The sequence below is a fragment of the Anneissia japonica genome, unplaced genomic scaffold (genome assembly GCF_011630105.1).
Source record: "Anneissia japonica isolate Jap-2015-1 unplaced genomic scaffold, ASM1163010v1 scaffold288080_len124612_cov161, whole genome shotgun sequence".
In the NCBI taxonomy this organism is placed as follows: domain Eukaryota; kingdom Metazoa; phylum Echinodermata; class Crinoidea; order Comatulida; family Comatulidae; genus Anneissia; species Anneissia japonica.
The window spans coordinates 45,185-63,127 of NW_022754353.1; the positions used below are offsets into that span (position 1 = coordinate 45,185).

Here is a 17,943-nt window from a genome sequence, read left to right on the forward strand (position 1 = left end):
TGAGTTGCAAGCATCTGTCAAGTTTTAGTAATTCGATTTAGAAAATGGAAATTGTGGTAGCAATGAATTAGGATCATTGTGATGATCACAGTGACGATAATGACTATGATGATGATCACGATCATTATGATAGTGGTCATGATAATTCTAGTGATAATCATCATGATCCAGGTGTTATGATCACAGGTGATGACCATGATCATGGTGATATTTATATGATTATCATTATGGTGGTGATGATCAGCAGGATGGTCATAATCATGGTAAGAATGATGAGTGCTGTCACCAAAGGCTGCTTTACCTTGTAAAGTTATATTTCATGCTGAAATGTTTTTCCTAGTTTGTACTGGAATATATTCTAATTTTTATTTTAATGTTTGGTTACAGGAAGTATGGTTGCTAAGCAAATTAAGGATCCTATTGATGGTCCACCATTCATTGCTGGAACCATTACTCTTCTGAAACAGTTCCATTCAGAGAACACTGATCAGTTCTTAGCACTACTTGGCCAGTATGTCAGGTCTCATGTTGAAGCTGCAGCTACTGTGTAAGTTTCGATTTTTCTATTTTCATTTTTGTTATAATACAGTTTTTTGGTTTTTTTTTTTTATTAAAGTTTAGTATTTAATTGTTATTAATTTTATTATTTTCAGAGATAATGGTAATAATAATACTTGAATATTTATTTAGTGCCAATTTAATATTATATGATCAAAGGCGCTGAGCGTAATTACCCCTGGTACTCTGGATAACATACAATGGCAAACCAGCACACAAAGTGCAACCTTCCCTGCTCCTTGGGAAGTATACCTAGTCGTGCGCTACTTGCTTAGCGCACGGAACTAATCAATTCCATGCCACAGCATCCTACCAGGTACCCATTTAAACTCCTGGGTAGAGAGAGACAAACATAGATAAAGTGCCTTGCCCAAGAACACAAGCGACTTGCACAGCGAGGGTTTTGAACCCCTGACCTTGAGGTTGGGAGTCCAAGCCACAACCGATGTCCAACCGCTTCTACGAAGATGAATAAATAAATAAATGAAAATTGACTATCCTCCCACTCTTATCAGTGTGTTAATTCTTATTCAAATTCTTTTATTAATATTAATAATAATAATATTTTTAGACTTAATTAGCACATTATGATAAACCTTCTCTGCGCTTCACATTATCATTACCCCAGTCATTGGATTAAACACCTATGGAACAAAAACTCAGCTTCCCGGGGGAATATTCAATAATGTTACAGCAGCTAATCAGTGCATTTTGGCATTTAACCCTACCAGGTACCCACTTATAATCCTGGGTGGAGAGAATCAATGCAGGTACACTAAGGGTCCTTGCTGAAGCACACAAGTTAAATGCACAAAGGATTGAAACCCTGACCTTGAGGTTGGGAAATCAAACTGTTCCCGCTACGCAATACCACTTCCATAAATATATATAAAGTATACTGTTGCTGTTAATGACCTATATTTAGTTATGAGTAAATCGATATACAACATAAAGATTGCAGTTGTGTCCACAAAATATGCGAATATTGATGTTCACTCTCTTCATTGTAGATCAAAGACTCCTGAACTGCCTGTCGAGGCCATGAATGTCTTGGCATTCCTTGATGACTTTGTCCACTATGGGTCACTGCCTAGGAAGGTAAGACACAAATGCTACTATGGTCCTCTATTCTATAAGACCACAGGGTCAGATCTGGGGTCTGTATTAAATTTGTGTGCCTTTTTTGTTATACATAAATGTAACATTGGCATTATAATGCAAGAATCAGTGGCGGCGCCATTGGGGGTGGGGTGCCAGGAGGGGCTACAGCCCCCCCCCCCCCTGTCAGGGAGAAAAACCACATTTCGTTGGGGAGAAAAAAAATTATATATTTTCTATTCTAAAATTGATTAAATAAGCCTTTGAAACCCCCGGAATTGTCATATTTCTAGGGGGGCCTCGCCCCATGGACCACTTTCATTGGATTTTGAGCGACTCCCGACTACACCCACTGGCTCCAGAACAGATACTACTGGATTAGGTATTATCAAAGTGTATAGAATTGGAAGAGGTCTGACTATCCTAATTGTGTATGCACCAAAGATCTTCTAACAAAGATAGCGTTCTCATAGCAAATTCTGTAATAATGCAGTGTGGTGCCCTCTTGCAATTACAATTACTTTTGAACTTTGACATCGACTATCTACGTGCAAATTCTAGAACACCAAACATGGTAACAACTAGGACATCTTCTCTCAATTACAATTACTTTCTATTGCTTTTCACTGAACATAGATGCTTCCATTTGTTATGCATAGAATCGCGGAGAGTGCTATCTTTTAATTATAAGATCTTTGGTATGCACACAATGAAACAAATACAAACTACAAGATAGGGGGCGCCCTAGGAGAATTTGAATAGAGTTCAAAACTCAGAAATGCAAGTAGACTTAGCACCATAGAGATATAATAAGAATACTAGAGCGCTAACCACAATGTATTCGATGTTCGAAATACGCAGAACTGTGTGTGTGTACCATCCAAGATGGCTGCCATAGATTTAGCCAATCAAATTTCGCTAAGCACCATCATTTGCAATTGCGCCCTCAATTTACTCAGAAATTTCAGTACAGCTAATTACCCATATGTTTGAAACTCGAGCGTTGCAGTGTTTGGGTGTAATGTACACGATTTTAATTATCATTCCTTGGTACTTTATTTTTGAATAAGATGCTCCACTTGGCCTCGTTTTGGCTACAATAGTTTAATAATTTATTATTACCATTGCACATTATCATTAATGAAATAATAGTCAGTCAGAGGGCTTATTAATATGTAATAATATGTATACTAAGCCTGATGGTGGCGCTTTACTACGACGGCCATCTTGGATGGTACACATACATAACTTTGCATTGCTGCGCCATAGCTCTATGCTTAGCACACATCCAATATGAACAGCTTTTACGTTCTTTTGAAGGACACCTTCTAGTTCTTGATAATACTTTTTAAGATAGGATTGTGTTTCTATAAAACTCCCGAGAAGGTTTGTTGCAGTTACTATACTCCTCCAGAAGTTTTAACATCATTATTTACGGTATTATCTAATAATAATGATGATAAAACATCAGCTTTAGTTGGGTTGGTGTAAAAGTTGTTTTCTCATTTGGTTATAAATAAGCATACAGGGGCGGATCCAGAAATGTCAAAAAAGGGGGGGGGGGCCCCCTAAATCCGCCCCTGGCATAAATCGCAGTAAATGTTGATAGTGGAAAAGCTTAACAGCTGCCTAATACTGTGTTAACATAGAATGATTTCCAAATGATTTTAGTGCTTGTTGTTAAATAAATTAAGCTTTCAATATTACAGTAATTATAGTCAGGGGCAGATCCAGAGATGTTCGAAAGTGGGGCTGATCGAGACAACACTACCCTAGGGGGTCTGGGGACATTCCCCCACAAATTTTTAGTTTTTTAGATGCCCGAAAAAAACCTCTGAAGCATTTTAGGAGATCAATCATTTCTTTTTCTTTTTTTATCCTTGTTTATTAACTTTCCAGAAAGGAGGGGATGCAGCCGGCCCGTCCGCCCCTCCCTCTTCCCCAAATTGGCCCCTGATATTCAAATGTGAAATTAATTCTTATTTATTTTTCAGATGGTTGAGGCTCACATACCAGCTTATATTTTTGATGAATTCAAAAGCAATTGCTAATGATCTCCAATATTCAAATTCAGTGTATGTAGTTATAGTTCAAGTTTATTAAATATGAACATAAAAGGTATTTATATTCCAAGGACTGTGAATCTCCAGCAAATTAACATATGTTTTAGAAAGCTTTGTTATAAGCAATAGCCAGATGTTTATACTGTTTTTCACTGGTCAGAGTCAAAAACAGACAGTAGCTATTGTTACACCACTCTGAAACCAATTCTTAATTCCAGTTGGATTAGGAAATTAACAAAAGTTGGTTTCAGACTGGTGTAACAATAGCCACTGCCTAAAAAAACAATTTCAAACAGCCATTCTTAATATAAGTCAGGAATCCAAGTTGGAAGTTCCTTCTGGGAGATCTGCTTAAATGAGCCGACGCTTTCAACTCGCGTGAATGAATTCGCAAGTGGAAAACAGGCTTAAAGTAGGAAAAACATGCAAATATTTTGAATTTGCAGGAGATAGGTTATTTTCTGGGAGATTCTTGCTTGCGGGAGGCTGTCAAGATTTTTCTAGGAGACTTGGTCTCCTGATAAGTGATTGATTGTAGCCTTTTTTATCATTTGATAAGCGGTCTAAGATAGTCATCTTTTAAGGTGCAAAATGATTGACTTTTTCTCTGATTGGGGTAAGGGGGTCCTGTTTCCAAGTGGACCAGTGAAATCAAGCATTTACAACAAAATAAGGAATCAAGGAAAATTTATTGTCGAAAATAATCTTTAATGAATTGAATTTAGCATGTTTGTAGCTAAGAAATTACAGTAATTATATATATAATAATCAGGAAAACAGATTTTATTTTATCCAGAAATGTCTGCATATTGGACCAAGAGTATTTTATGGTAAATATTTAAATTTTACCATGATTTTAACATGATTTTTTTAAAGATCATGTTATGATGCAATAATAAACAAAATATGTTTAATAATTAATGTCACAAAATAAATGTTTTATTTGATGTTAATGTTTCTGTTATTCATTTGTGTTCACGCACAATACTGTGCTGTAATTTTTCCATATATTATGGTGCTGTAGCCCTGGTGGTTTAAGACACCTGCCTTTCCATCCAGGGGCTTGGGTTCAAATCCTGCATTGCACCAGGCCTTTTACTCATGGCTCATACAGTCACTCATTGTTGAATGAGAATAAAATAAATATCTACAGTATTCCTATTGCCAATACCTTTCAACCTTATTAGTCAATTTTGTGTTATGTTTTTTGTATCATGAACTTATAATGCAAATGTCAATTAAATTGCTATCTTACAGATCTGCATTGATATACTAATACACATACAACATACATTTTGCATATGTACTAGTTATATTACACGGTACGGTTACGATATTGAGTTGTTTAAAATTACAGATGTCTATGCAGCCAATGCTCCTTTGTACTGTATATTGCACCGATATTGCATAAATAACATCGTACCAAAGAAAAATGGTAATTTGTTCCATAGTATAATAGGGAAGTCACTGATTCAACAGTTCAGACAGAAAATTCTCACAATATATGTATATACATCAGAATTTTGAAATGGTAAAAAATTTGAAATATATAAATACTAATACAGTAATTAATAAATATCAAACTTAACCAAGAAACAGCCTAAAAGCAGAACAATGATGAAAGGAGCTATAGCTTGGTATAGAATTACATAGTACACAGTAACTTTCTTCTCCCCTAATCTTCGTGTCTGAGCTACCCGGTAGAAGAAGCTCATCTCTGAGTCCTGAGTTTGATTCCTGTCAGTGAGAGGTTTTTTATCACAGCTAAAAACTCCACTCTCTAAGCCTGATAATGTCTGTACAATACTTGGCCTATGCAGCATACAGAGTTTCATAACTTGGAATTGTAAACAAATTGGTGTCTTGCCAAGTTCTGCAGACAGAAAAGAAGGTGGATAGATAAAACGAGGGCGTTTAGGGGATGATGGTTTCCTCCTGCAGACAGTGGAGTGAAACAACTAGATAGAGACCGGAATTATATATACACTGCCTTAAAAAAAAAAACCATCAAAAACCTTTAAAACACAATTTAGGAAATTATTTCAGAACTTGGTGCTTGTTGATCATTAAGGTCTAATAATAACATTATTTCAACTCTTAGTACTATACTTGCTTTCTAAGTGTTTACCATAAATACATGTCAGTATACGGTGTTGATTATGACAGTATTAAGCTTCATTATTTGGAGACAATGATGTAGCCTCGAGTCTTTGAAACTGATGGATCAACAGTGTTCATAGAGTTAAATAAATGGTCAGATTTTACCCAACATTCCTCAGTTTTCGGCCAAGTATCAAGGATGAGAAAGCGATCACTTTCTTCATGGTACGCACACAAAGGACTGAAATGACCACCAACGTTCTGATGCGGATAAATAACTTTCAAGTCATAATTAATAATAACTGAAGTGAGTGAGTTCTGGTTGAGTGCACATTTAGCTTTGGCACAGAACTCCTCCAAAGAGCTGTCAGCGGCATGATATAAAACGGAATTGTAGCCATGAGCTCTTATTAAGTCGTGAACCTGCTCCAGAGTGCAACCTTCTTTTTCAACCTCAGACTGTTTAAGAATGTTTTGTGTCTCCTTGAATGTAAAGATATTTGCTTCAGTGAACGGGACATGAGGGCTGCCATCTTGAAAGTGACCATGTTGGCCAATAAAGTTAGCATTCATTGCCATTATGCTACTGACCAGTCCACAATACGTTGAGTTGAACTGTTTTTGGAAAATTTTGTACAGTATTGGTTGATAGTGCAAGGCCTTTTGAGATGTCTCTGTTCGGAGTCTTTGGCCCTCCGAAGAATGCAGCGGTATCACTTCTGACATCATTACTTGGGCCTGAAATGTAACAAATCAAGTTTGAAATTAAGGTTCTTTTAAAATATTTTACATAAACAAATCTTTAGGTAATTTACAGAACATTACATATAAATAACGATATATTGTCTGTGATGAAATGCAAAAAAACACTTTAAAATTAAATTAAATATGTTGCTCATTTTAAAAGTGTTTATTACATTTATAAACACTTTTAAAATGTTTATTAATATAATAAACACTTTAAAATGTGTTTATTATATTAATAGGTACTAATCTTTCAATAGAATACAGATCAAAACATTTTCTCCATACACATTTTGCTTGGCAATCCATAACCGATGGCCAAAATAACTACAGTAAGGTTTGAAGCTTAAGTCTATGCTTTCTCAAGCTGGGCCCTCACTGTGGTCATTGGCCGATGCGATTCTATGGAGAATAAAATGCCACAACACAACGCGAGCGCAACGCATTGTTTAAATGATGAGATGGATTCGCCACCCAACAGTCATACCACGGTTGTATAACGCAGTGAATGTGCGAACTAGTAGTACTGCTACTGTGCATCAAATTAAAAAAAAGAGCATTCCAACACATCTTCCATCATAATTATAATATATTTATCGTATGCTACCCTGGTCTATCATCGCGTCGATAGACAGCGCCGTTTTTGCGCGCAAGTGGATCGTCGCGTGCGCGCGTTTAATTAAGTTTGTCTACCAGAAGTGTTGCTTGATGATTGTTCACTGACCCGTAACATTATCACCTTCTATAACAGGCCAACAAGAACTTAGGCCTAGGCCCAGACTGAGGAGTAGGCCTAAGCATAGCAAGGAGTCTAGGCCCAGCTAGCTAGAGCCGTCTAGCCTTGATTTGTGGTCATAAGCCTAGCAATGATCAGGTACGATTCATGGACCGCGGGTATGTAGCTGAGGTCGACTAGGCCTATCTTCTCCACTGGGATGGGTTAGAATTTAGAAGCTTCGATGAATCATAAAAATAATTAATGAATGAATTTAATATCAAATTTACCGTATTATTTAGGATATAATCTAGCCGGGAACCAGTCAATTCGAGCGAAATTTTTTTCGAGCAGATGCTAGTTTGAGCGGAAGAAGATTCATTTGTGCGAAAAACAACCTGTGCGAGTTATATACGAATTACTTCAAAATTTCCTATTTTTGAGCTAAAAATTTGATATTTTCAAAGGGGAAGGGGCACACAACAGTTCCAGAATAGATAAGTGAGTAGCATAACTCAATTACAAATATAATTTGAGCTAAAAATTTGACATTTTCAAAGGGGAAGTGGGAACACAACAGTTCCAGAATAGATAAGTGAGCATAACTCAATTACAAATAATATAATTTGCTTTTTAAATAGAGGACCCCAACCAGAGGCGGATCTGGGAAAGGTGGTGAATAGGGTGGCTAGCCACCCCACTTTGTTTACCATGAAAAAAATAATGGTCACTCGTCTTGTGTGTGTGCTTCTCGTGCACTCTAGTAAAACATACACTTTCTTCTTTTTTAAGCTGAAAAGTGCGCCATTCTATTAGTTTTAACTTGTTAGCGGCCATCTTGGTAGTCGGAGTTGCCAAGACTGTAATTCAAACATGGAGTAATTATCAAAAAGTACTAAAAACCTTTCAGGACCTTAGTAATTAGAGCATTTTTTCTATTTAAAACAAACAAATAAAAGAATACGGCGACGATAAATTCGCCCTTGTTATAGTTCGCACTAAATGCTTCCGCTCGAACTGGCATCCGCTCGAATTGACATCCGCTCGAATTGACTGGCATCTAGCTTTTCATAGTACCAACCCTAGAGCTGTCTCTTATACACATCTAGATGTGTATAAGAGACAGGGCTAGGTGGGATTAAAATAAACAGTCTAAACAAGTAAACAGGAAGGCCAAAACTAAACTATATATATATATATATATATATATATATATTAATATTAGGCTCACGCATAATTAATACAGTAGGCCTATCTATAGGCTAGTACACCTAAAAAAGGAGTAAGATATTCGGGATTTATATTCGTGAAATCGTACCGTACCTATCCTGAAGTAGTGTACCGGTCTATTTATACGTTATGAAAGTGATGGGATGTTAAAACATTGTCATGATGGCTTCCTTTTTCAGGGTGATCTCAAATCATTTTAGACTATCCATGGTATCACTTATCGATCTGAAAAATCGCCAGCGGCGACGGAGATATAGGGGAGTTGGGTGGCCTGGTGCGTTCTTCCCGTTGGGATACAATTTTGTTGAGAAAACACAGCTTTAAATAGTATCTTATCCAAGTTAATTCCGGCCGGAATGGAGGTGATGCTTTTTTAAACAATGTTCACCTCATCCCCCACCCCATTCTTCCTGTCGGGGAATGGACCAGTCCATCGTCGTAGGAATATCGACTGAGCCTCCACCACAGTGCTGTGAATTAATTTGATTGCTTAGGATTTTTTCTTCTCTTTTTTTTTTCATTATTTAGGCACATGGGCAAAGGATATAAAGTGTTGACCCAAGACACGCAATTGCCTTGTTGGCCTCGATTTCCATAGTTTATTGTGTACCTTTCATGTTTGCTACTCGAAATTTAAATTGTAATAAATCATGACTCCAAAGTACGTTGAATACGATCATCTACTATATGGTAGACGACAATTTATCGCTATAATGGGGCCTATGTAGGTTATATCATGGTGGAATTCTCCATGGTTATGTTGAATACATTCTGGAGTTTGCTTCTAAAACAGATACGAAAAATAAGAAAATCGAACAAAACTCACTCTAGTTGTATAGTTAATAATGTTACAATAACAACATTTAAATAATAGAGTAGAGAGGGGTATTGTAATTGAAACATTGATGTTGTAAATTTCTTAGATTTTAGAATTCTTAACTTTAATTAAACGTTTGTTTGTTTTTTGTTTTTTGGGGGTTTTTTTGGGTTTTTTTTGTTTTTTGTTTTTTTTTTCTTAGTCTTTGGACGCACTGTTAAATACGTGTGACCAGGGAGTTGTTAAGATATAACAACTCCCTGGTTTGACACTGTTCCAAAATAATGAATGTAATGACCTGTACATAACCCTACGCAAAACGAAGTGACAAATCTCCGAGTTGTATGTTGTTGATGCCTGACGTCATTGAAGGTGTGCAAAATACCCTATTTTGATTGGCACAAATGAGGAGGCTCGACAGCAATCTAATGCATATTCATGATTGGGTCAGACACCCACAACCATTCAAGGCAATCGGTTGTGAATTTCTTTGAACGATTGACATAAACATCGACATTAATTTCGGCTTATCGTCAAGAGGGTTAGAGTGGAACAAATTTTGTGTGGAATTTCACGGTTTTTCTTTCGTAAATATATTACTGCTAATCGTAAGGCGTATATACGGTGAGTGATTCTATAACATTAAAAGTAAGTTTTGTTTGTTTTGTAGTAAAATACAGTAGTAGCGAATGGTGGATGACAATGTAGTTTCCTCGTGGTGTAAAATCCGGTTTCCACACATGAAGTCGCTCGTCGACGTCGTCCGATCATATAGAAAGTATCATGGTCAGACGATACGCTACGCCACGGAACCGCTGACCACAGAGAGAGGCTTGCAGGAAGCTAAAAAATGATGTTTCGAATTTGCTTGTCACCATTCCTTTGTATTGACCGAAAAGTGTCAGTACAGTATTTCAATATTGTTGGACCTCCCTTTTAGGAACAGTGGCACACACCTGCTCGGTGGTTGGTCCATATATAGATAGGCCTAATAATACATTACAACAATACTAAAGACAGTACATATTGTTATTATTACGGTAAACATCAGGTAGGCCTAGGTGTTGAAATATCAGTACTGTTGTTTGTACAGTAATATCACAGTATGTTTACGATTATGATGGCCTGTTCCTGTGTATGAAGAATTGGGATTTTTTTTTTCAATGAGGGCAATGCCCTTAGGACTGACTCTACAGCAAGTAAGCCTACTGTATTTACTAGTAAACTAAAGGCAAGTCCTCCATGGCTAAATTAACCATGCATACATTGGGAATATTTTCTTATTCAATTGTATTTAGAGGTATGCCTGTTTACTTCAGTTGTATGGTCTGTGGAGATCAATGTACTTTATTCGCATTCACAAATATTATTCACAATTCAAGGCTGGTGTAGGCCAGGCCCCGCAAATAAAATATAAATATAAATTAAATTAACATACAATCAGAATTTGTAGATTTCATGGGCACGGCCAAATTGAAAAAATGGCCTCTGGTTTGACATGATTTTGAAAGGCACCCGGCCATTTGGAAAGGCATCACGGCCAAAATTTCAAATATAAAGTTAAAGGTCCTAGGCAATTATAAAGGTTATTTACATTAATAATGATATTAGTACTAGTAAATAGCCTCTTGGTATATAAAAAAGGGATTTCTCTCAATGAGGTGCAAGGGCTAAGCAATACAGTCAATATTATATTGCTTTTTTTTCATGCTCATTTTTACACCAACTGACATCTGAGTAAATAATATAATAATAATAATGGTGGACTTACATCTGTATCTGTACAATCTCATGCAAACACATTCTAAGGTTGTCGTCACACGCATAGAGCAGAGATTTGCAGGCATGAGATTGTATTCTGAAAACTCCTTCCGAGTCAAGGCCTATCCTTACATTCCCTCAAAAAAATTATTTTCTTAGATACTTGGAAATCTTAGTTAAGAATCTACATTACATCCATGCAAACCTGTCACTTACATGTGTCACATGTGCATATTCATTAATTATTAATGTATTTGTTATTAATGAATAAATATTTATTTTTGCAGTAGCATGTATGTACAGATACTGTATGCCAACTAACTGTACACAAATAGAGCAGAAAACATAATGTAATTGAGACATTGTATGTATTAATATAGTACATAGTAATTGTCTCTCTATGTACTCAAATTATTTGTAATTAATACTTCCTTGTGCTACTATAAAACATTTAAATTAATTTATTATTATTATCCTACTGACCACCAATTATATAATTTAATAAGATCATCAATTCTATAGGTTACTGTAGCTTATAAGTTGTAGGTTATTCTTTAGAATAATATAATTTTTATAATAAAATACATTTTTCTTCCAACAGCCTAATGAATAATTATTGAACACAAAAGACAATGCTTCGAACATTGGTGGGTAGAGCAGTTACTGGCAGTCCATTGGTGAATAGGACTCTTTCTGGGAGTTACTCATGTAAAAAACAACAGTTACTGAGATTTCAGCAACTTGTGTCTTTCTCATTATCAACCAGAAGTCAGCAAGTGTTTGATGTTGACACGTTTGATAACCCAAGAATTCTTATCACCGGTAAGGCCACTATTTAGCCTCTGCATTCACAGGGAGAGGGGGTGGGACTGTGAGAAGCACCTTACCACCACCTTGGTGCCCATATATATAGGTCCTACACTTTGGACCAATCTCCCTCACTCCATTCCTTAATTCCTATTCCAAAAAAAGATTCTGTTCAAGACTGAAAAAACACCTCCTATCAAATTATTTTCCATTCCCTTTACCCATCCCCGATCTCTATTGCTAACACATTACACTTTGTTTTGTCCCAAAATTATAAAAGAAAAAAAAAATTGCATTTCTAAGCAGCCTCGTGGTGTCCGCTTTGTCTGTATTGTCTTGTCACCTGTTAGCGGGTTTTTTTATTATATTATATTTGCATTATTATTATTTTTGTGAAATAAATGTTCTTTTGAATTTTTGATAAAAGTTCTGGGATGGTTTATCCACTGTTTGTGTATCACATTTGTGCTTTGCATTCAGATGGTGAGGGTAGGACCATTTACAGGCACCTTTTATCCCCATCCCTCACCTTTGCTGTCCTTTAAAAATATGCCATTTCATGGTTTGAACTATTGTATCCATGGTCAATCGATATAAACCTATGTTGTGTGTGTGTTTGTTTATGTTCAATTGATCTCAATACAAGCATGTGCAGTTTAAACTATGAATTGGCTTATTGTTTTTCAATCCCTGGAATGCATCGTTTCATTTATTCATTCATTCACTTTCATTTCAGACATTGTCCATGTAAAATACAAAAGTAATACCGGTACAAGTACAACAAAATAGCTTTAAAAAAGCATAAAGAGGAGATTAACCTCGATTAGCCTCGAATCTTAGAGTACGGTACAAATAAGTGGAAACGTGTACATTGTGACTAGTAACCATGCATTGTAAATAGCTGAAAACAGAAAATTGTAAGAATTCAGTGAACGATGGTATGTTATTGTTTACGAACATACCGCTAGCACTACAGTGACATGACTGTATTATTATAATTCACACAATGCTCTGATACCATAGTCTGGTCCCAAAGGGTAAAAAATAAGATGGGTTGTTGACTACAGTATTTAAAACAATTTTGCCCGTTGGCATTGTGGTAGACCAAATACAAGGGAATGCAAAGATACCGTAGGTTTACACTTACTGTAACTCCAAATCATTTTAATGTGCTTTTACTTCCAACTGGTATTTGCCATCAGTGCATATTAAACCTGTCAATCAATTAGTCACAGACTGATGTGACTTGGGGTATGGCATGGTTTTTAGAAGGAAAAGAAGCTCAAAAATTATATAAGATAAGTTTTTTTTTAAAATTGAAAAACTGGGGAGAAGAGTGGTTACATTACACCCCTTTTTTCGCTGCCCTTGTTTTCATTTTTGTTGGCATTTTTGCTGAAAAAAATGAAGACAAAAAAAGATAGGCAAGCTATGGGAAAATTATAGTATGCCCTGACAGTGTAATAATAATAAATTAAATATTGGTAAACTTATAGAGCACATATTGTGCTAATAAAGTATAATGGAAGGTATTGAAGGAATGATGGTATAACGAAGGGCCAAGGACATTGAACAGACAGGAGATAAAGGGATGTGGTCAGGGTTTGTGCAATGTCACAAAAAGTTATTATTAATTCTAATTCAAATTGATTTAACACATAATCCAACAGTCTGAGTCCATCTAAAAATAACAATAATTTATTAAGGAAAGAAATGTTCAAGAAAAAAGCAATCAAAAATCATGAATGTTGCCCTGAAAAATAATAAATACTGTTGGCCTTTGTTTTCAAAGAACTCATCCACCATTTAATTAGGAAATTTTACCATCGTGATGACTGGCAAAAAGTCGGGAACAGATTCATAGATATTCAAAAGGGGGGGGGGGGCTCCCCCAAAAAAGGGTGGCCGATCGAAAGACAACACTACCCTAGAAGGTAAGGATGAATACCCCCACAAAATTGTTGTTTTCTGATGCCCAGAAATAACCTCTGAGGCATTTTGGGTGATCAGTATTTCTTTTTCTTTCTTTCTTTCTTTTTTTCCATTTTTGTATTTTTGTTTACAATGAGGGGGACTGGGGGTGGGGGGAGGTGGCTTGTCAGGATCAGAAAGTAGTAGGACACCTACTGCATAATGCCTAGTGTATCACTGTTAAACATTTTCTTCAGACCACAAATAAAAAGGAATTATTTTAATATTGTACATGGCCTATAGTATATGTAGCATACTTGAGGAGTTCAGGGCCTTTAATTTTGTTAACCTTGTGTCAGTACAATTGTAGAACATTAAATTTCCTTTTTTGGATGAATAATGTTCTAAATTGACCACCATATCCAAAGCTTCACGGTCATAGTATGTTCTCAGTACCAAAATTAATGTTATTTCCTCTTCCACAACCAATACTCTAACTAAGCACTAAACACTGTAAAGCATTTACTGACTATGAAATTGCTTCTATCGAAAATACAACAAAAATATATGCGGCAAACAAAACCACACATTACATGTGTGACATCATTTCACCATGTAAAAAGGATCGATTCATCATTCTATGTGGTTTAAATCTTAATCATCTTTACCTAGAGTGATTTCAGTCATCAATGTTTTGTTGGTATTTCTAATTTTTTCTTTGACACTGAATTTTGTACAGGTCTTGTTTTAGCAAATTTTATATTTGAAAGATTGTCAGAGTAGTGCAAACAAAATTGTGCGACAACAAAAGCAAGGTAACTGTGTCAGGAATTTTATTTATTTACTTATTTATTTGTTTGTTTGTTTGTTTATATTATTCCAGATCATCGTTATGAGTGGGTAGTGGGTTTACAAAGGAAAGTTTATGCCATAGATTTACTGGCACCATCATAAGTTGGTCGATCCATTTTTACATATTTTATAGCAAACATACCATAGGAAATAATATAGTTGATAAGAGTCGGCCTAACCAGTAGAAATAAAAGCATGATGCAAACTAAATATCAATTATTTTATTTTTAAGGGACCCAGGAAGCAAGCCCTGAAATTTCTAGAAATGTATGGATTTAAAAGACTTAAAAATTAATAAAAATTATTTTTTCTCCGCTAATTAATTGTGGTTTTTTTTTCCCAACAGGAAGAGGCAGTTCCCTCCAGTGGGAACCTGGCCTAATGACCCTTCCCCCCCCCCACCATTTGCACCACCCCTGACATTGGCCAAGGACTGCTAATACTAATATATTATTCACTGAAATAAGGCCAAGTAAAAAAAAAAAAATAGTTTCTCGTCCTAATAAAAAGAAAGGAGAGTGAGGGCACTTTTTTTTCACTCCGAGATGACAAATCCAAGATGGTCGATGGGAAACAGCTACTACTTTCTCACTTTTACCAAGTAAACACATTGAAAGCAAATTAAAGCACTAGACATGATTCATACCATATGTATCCCCAACCACAAACAATTTCGTAAAGGAAAAAAGCAAAAAAAAAAAGGGGAGGCAGAGATAATGGATGCTCGAAGAGGGGAAGAGAAACTAGTAATTTTTTTCATTTGGCCTAATACAGTAGGTGGCAATCCTCTACACAAGACATACATGATGCTCTAAAATATCTCATTATAATTTGTCTCATTATGTACAAAAATGAATTGATAATCAAAAATAACAAAATTTATGAATATATGATATACGATATGATAATAAAATTAATCGTCGACTTATATAGCGCATATTGTAAAGACCTCTAAGCTTATAAAACATGATCAAAATGTAATAGTTCTTAGATTGATGCCATAAATTTGATTTTGACCAGAAATGTCAGATCAGAAAAAAAATTATTGTTTGTTTTATACTCAGTATTCATACTGTAATTATTATTCATAATTTTATTTCTCTCATAATATGTGATATCTTCCAAATTAATAGCTACAGTACTATACTGCATACGATTTTACACAAAATAGGAAAAATAGGAATACAGTAAATGTATACCATTTCATTAATCTTTTCTAAAAAAGAATTAGATGCCAATAACTATACCTAAATTCTAAGAGGATGTGTATGTTATTTGAAAAATTTGCATACATTTTTGTGGTATTTATAACAAAAGAAAGCTTTGGATAAAGATTGGTAGGCGTAAAGACAGATGGCTGAAGGCTAAGGTAATACAAGGTTAAAATTTGTTTTCTTATAATTACTGTATTGTTATGAAAACTCAATTTAACCTAATTTAATACATACTGTAATGCATAATGCATAATGCATTGCATAATGCATCATAATATTTTTATAATGTATAAGATCATGTTGCAGTAAAACATATTTCAAAGACCCCTGTATTATCCTGTCTAGACCATGTAGGATTAATGTCAGTATATTAATTATCTATGACCATGCTCTATAGTGATGCAATAACAGTGATAGCAATAATTGTTCAACGGTGATTTCAGACCGTCCCTTTCCACGACTTTTGCTTTTCTACAAATCTCTGTATAATCAAAATTTGAAATAAATAAAATAAATGTGGACAAACTTTTCTGCAACCCTCACAAATGACGGCCCATTTTTATCTTTAATAATTTAAGGACCAGTTTCACTATAAGACCATCGAAACCTATGTTCCAAAATTGGATGGAGACCTTATTTAATTATATTAATATTGCATCGTCTGAAATAACTTTTTTATAGCAAAGTATAGTGGATAGAACTGATCGTAAAACAGGATCAAGTTCAAGTGGGGACAGGGGCATTGGTTTGGGGAGGGGTAACAAGAGCTGGTCATGGAAGCAGGAGATTGGGTGAATACATCATAAAACAATTTAAAACTGTTATGGTGGTGTAGTAAAATACATTTGTGAGGAAGTGAAAAGTTGTAAATTCTCTAGTGTTAGAATAGCCAGAGCCACATATCCTCCAGTCTGCAGCTACAATATGGTGTTAGTTTATTTTTAAAGTGAGAATTAAGCCACCTTAATCCTTCTGCCACGTTCCAAGTGTCTACAGAACACTTGTCACTCACATCAATACAGAAACTTTCATACAGGCAAATTCATACAATAGGGACTACTGTTTGCAGTGGTGACATCGAAGTCTTGTGTAGATGCATCACTTATTGTACGGTAAAAATGGCCCCGGAAAAAATGGTCCCTGAAAAAATCGCCCGGATAAAACTGTCCTGGAAAAAATGGCCTCTGTAAAAATGTTCCCAAATGACATTTAGGTAAAAATGGCCCTGAATAATAAAATTTAATAATAAAAATTAATTGATTTTTGTTAATCTTCAAACTTTTTAAATGCTGTAAAATAGCAGAAATTGAATTAACAATCTGAAAATAATAAGCATTTTTTAAAACATTAAATAATTTTAAATAGATTTTAAAAAGAATCTAATTGTCAAAATTGTGTGAAAACTAAAGTAATTTAATTTTTTAATTGGTTGAGAATCTGACTAGCCAATATATAACAATCTTTTGTTTTTAAAATGCCATATAAACAACATAGTGTAATCTAGACGCAGGGTTCCCGGAATGCCGCCCTCAGCGGCGTGTGCGAAGCAACTCAGAGTCAGAAGTGGAACGTGAATTTCGATTTGGTTTTGTAGTCAGATTTTCGAGAAAAACTTCAGCTACCCGTATTTCTCGATTGAGACGTCAATGGGAGCTGTAATTTGTATGGCAAGTAGATGGTGCTACCCTTAATTTGTATTAAGGGAATTTACGCCCACAAACCTTGTAGTTATTAATATTTTGGTTATAATAGAAAATTTTTATTTTTTGGTGACATCACACTCTAAAGTTAGCATGTATACGTCATAAGCTAGATTACGTCACCTTATCCTGGTAAAGCAAACTTTCCCGGCGTGCTTTTTTCATGGATAAACACCACTGCTTTGCACATGAGTACCTTGTCTAGCTATGGCTACTCGAGCCGCATAGTTAGCATATAATACTTTTACAAGGTACGTCTGCAACTGAATTATTCTTAGGCCCTAGTTAATTTTTTTTCTTATTTTAATTTATTTCTTTCGAAAGTGTACTTTCTATCACATAAAATTGCACTGTCTACTTAGGCCTAGGCCTA

The 17,943-nt window shown here is 35.3% G+C and overlaps 3 protein-coding genes across 8 annotated transcripts in view; 2 read left to right on the forward strand and 1 right to left on the reverse strand.

The window, feature by feature from the left end:
• The window catches only part of LOC117123195 (WASH complex subunit 5-like), a 23,556-nt gene extending 17,833 nt beyond the window's left edge, over positions 1 to 5,723 (forward strand). Inside the window, exons 22-24 of the mRNA XM_033269044.1 lie at positions 388 to 547; positions 1,569 to 1,656; positions 3,651 to 5,723. Coding sequence (XP_033124935.1) covers positions 388 to 547; positions 1,569 to 1,656; positions 3,651 to 3,707 — 305 coding nt within the window. The 3' untranslated portion in view covers positions 3,708 to 5,723. The remainder of the gene's footprint in view (positions 1 to 387; positions 548 to 1,568; positions 1,657 to 3,650) is intronic.
• Positions 4,637 to 8,302, reverse strand: LOC117123200 (glutathione gamma-glutamylcysteinyltransferase 2-like). 4 transcript variants are annotated; one of them, XR_004447820.1, is made up of 3 exons: positions 7,288 to 7,424; positions 5,848 to 6,557; positions 4,637 to 5,592 (listed from the first exon to the last, which is right to left on the reverse strand). XR_004447820.1 is itself a non-coding variant. In XM_033269054.1 (2 exons), exons 1-2 carry the CDS (start codon positions 7,989 to 7,991, stop codon positions 5,898 to 5,900), a joined length of 663 nt encoding a protein of 220 aa, XP_033124945.1. In that variant the 5' UTR covers positions 7,992 to 8,302; the 3' UTR covers positions 4,637 to 5,897. The 4 variants fall into 4 exon arrangements, 3 of the variants coding, with proteins under 3 accessions (XP_033124945.1, XP_033124946.1, XP_033124943.1); XM_033269054.1 differs by lacking the exon at positions 7,288 to 7,424 and adding an exon at positions 7,989 to 8,302 and having other exon boundaries at positions 4,637 to 6,557; XM_033269055.1 differs by lacking the exon at positions 7,288 to 7,424 and adding an exon at positions 7,569 to 7,791 and having other exon boundaries at positions 4,637 to 6,557.
• The window catches only part of LOC117123199 (L-threonine 3-dehydrogenase, mitochondrial-like), a 25,144-nt gene continuing 14,617 nt past the window's right edge, over positions 7,417 to 17,943 (forward strand). The window contains exons 1-2 of one of the 3 annotated variants that reach the window (XM_033269051.1): positions 7,417 to 7,437; positions 11,688 to 11,908. In XM_033269051.1, the coding sequence (XP_033124942.1) occupies positions 11,719 to 11,908 (190 nt within the window). In that variant the 5' untranslated portion in view covers positions 7,417 to 7,437; positions 11,688 to 11,718. Of the gene's footprint in view, positions 7,438 to 9,773; positions 9,950 to 10,117; positions 10,226 to 11,687; positions 11,909 to 17,943 lie in introns of those variants that run through there. The other 2 variants (XM_033269049.1, XM_033269050.1) reach the window with 2 other exon arrangements.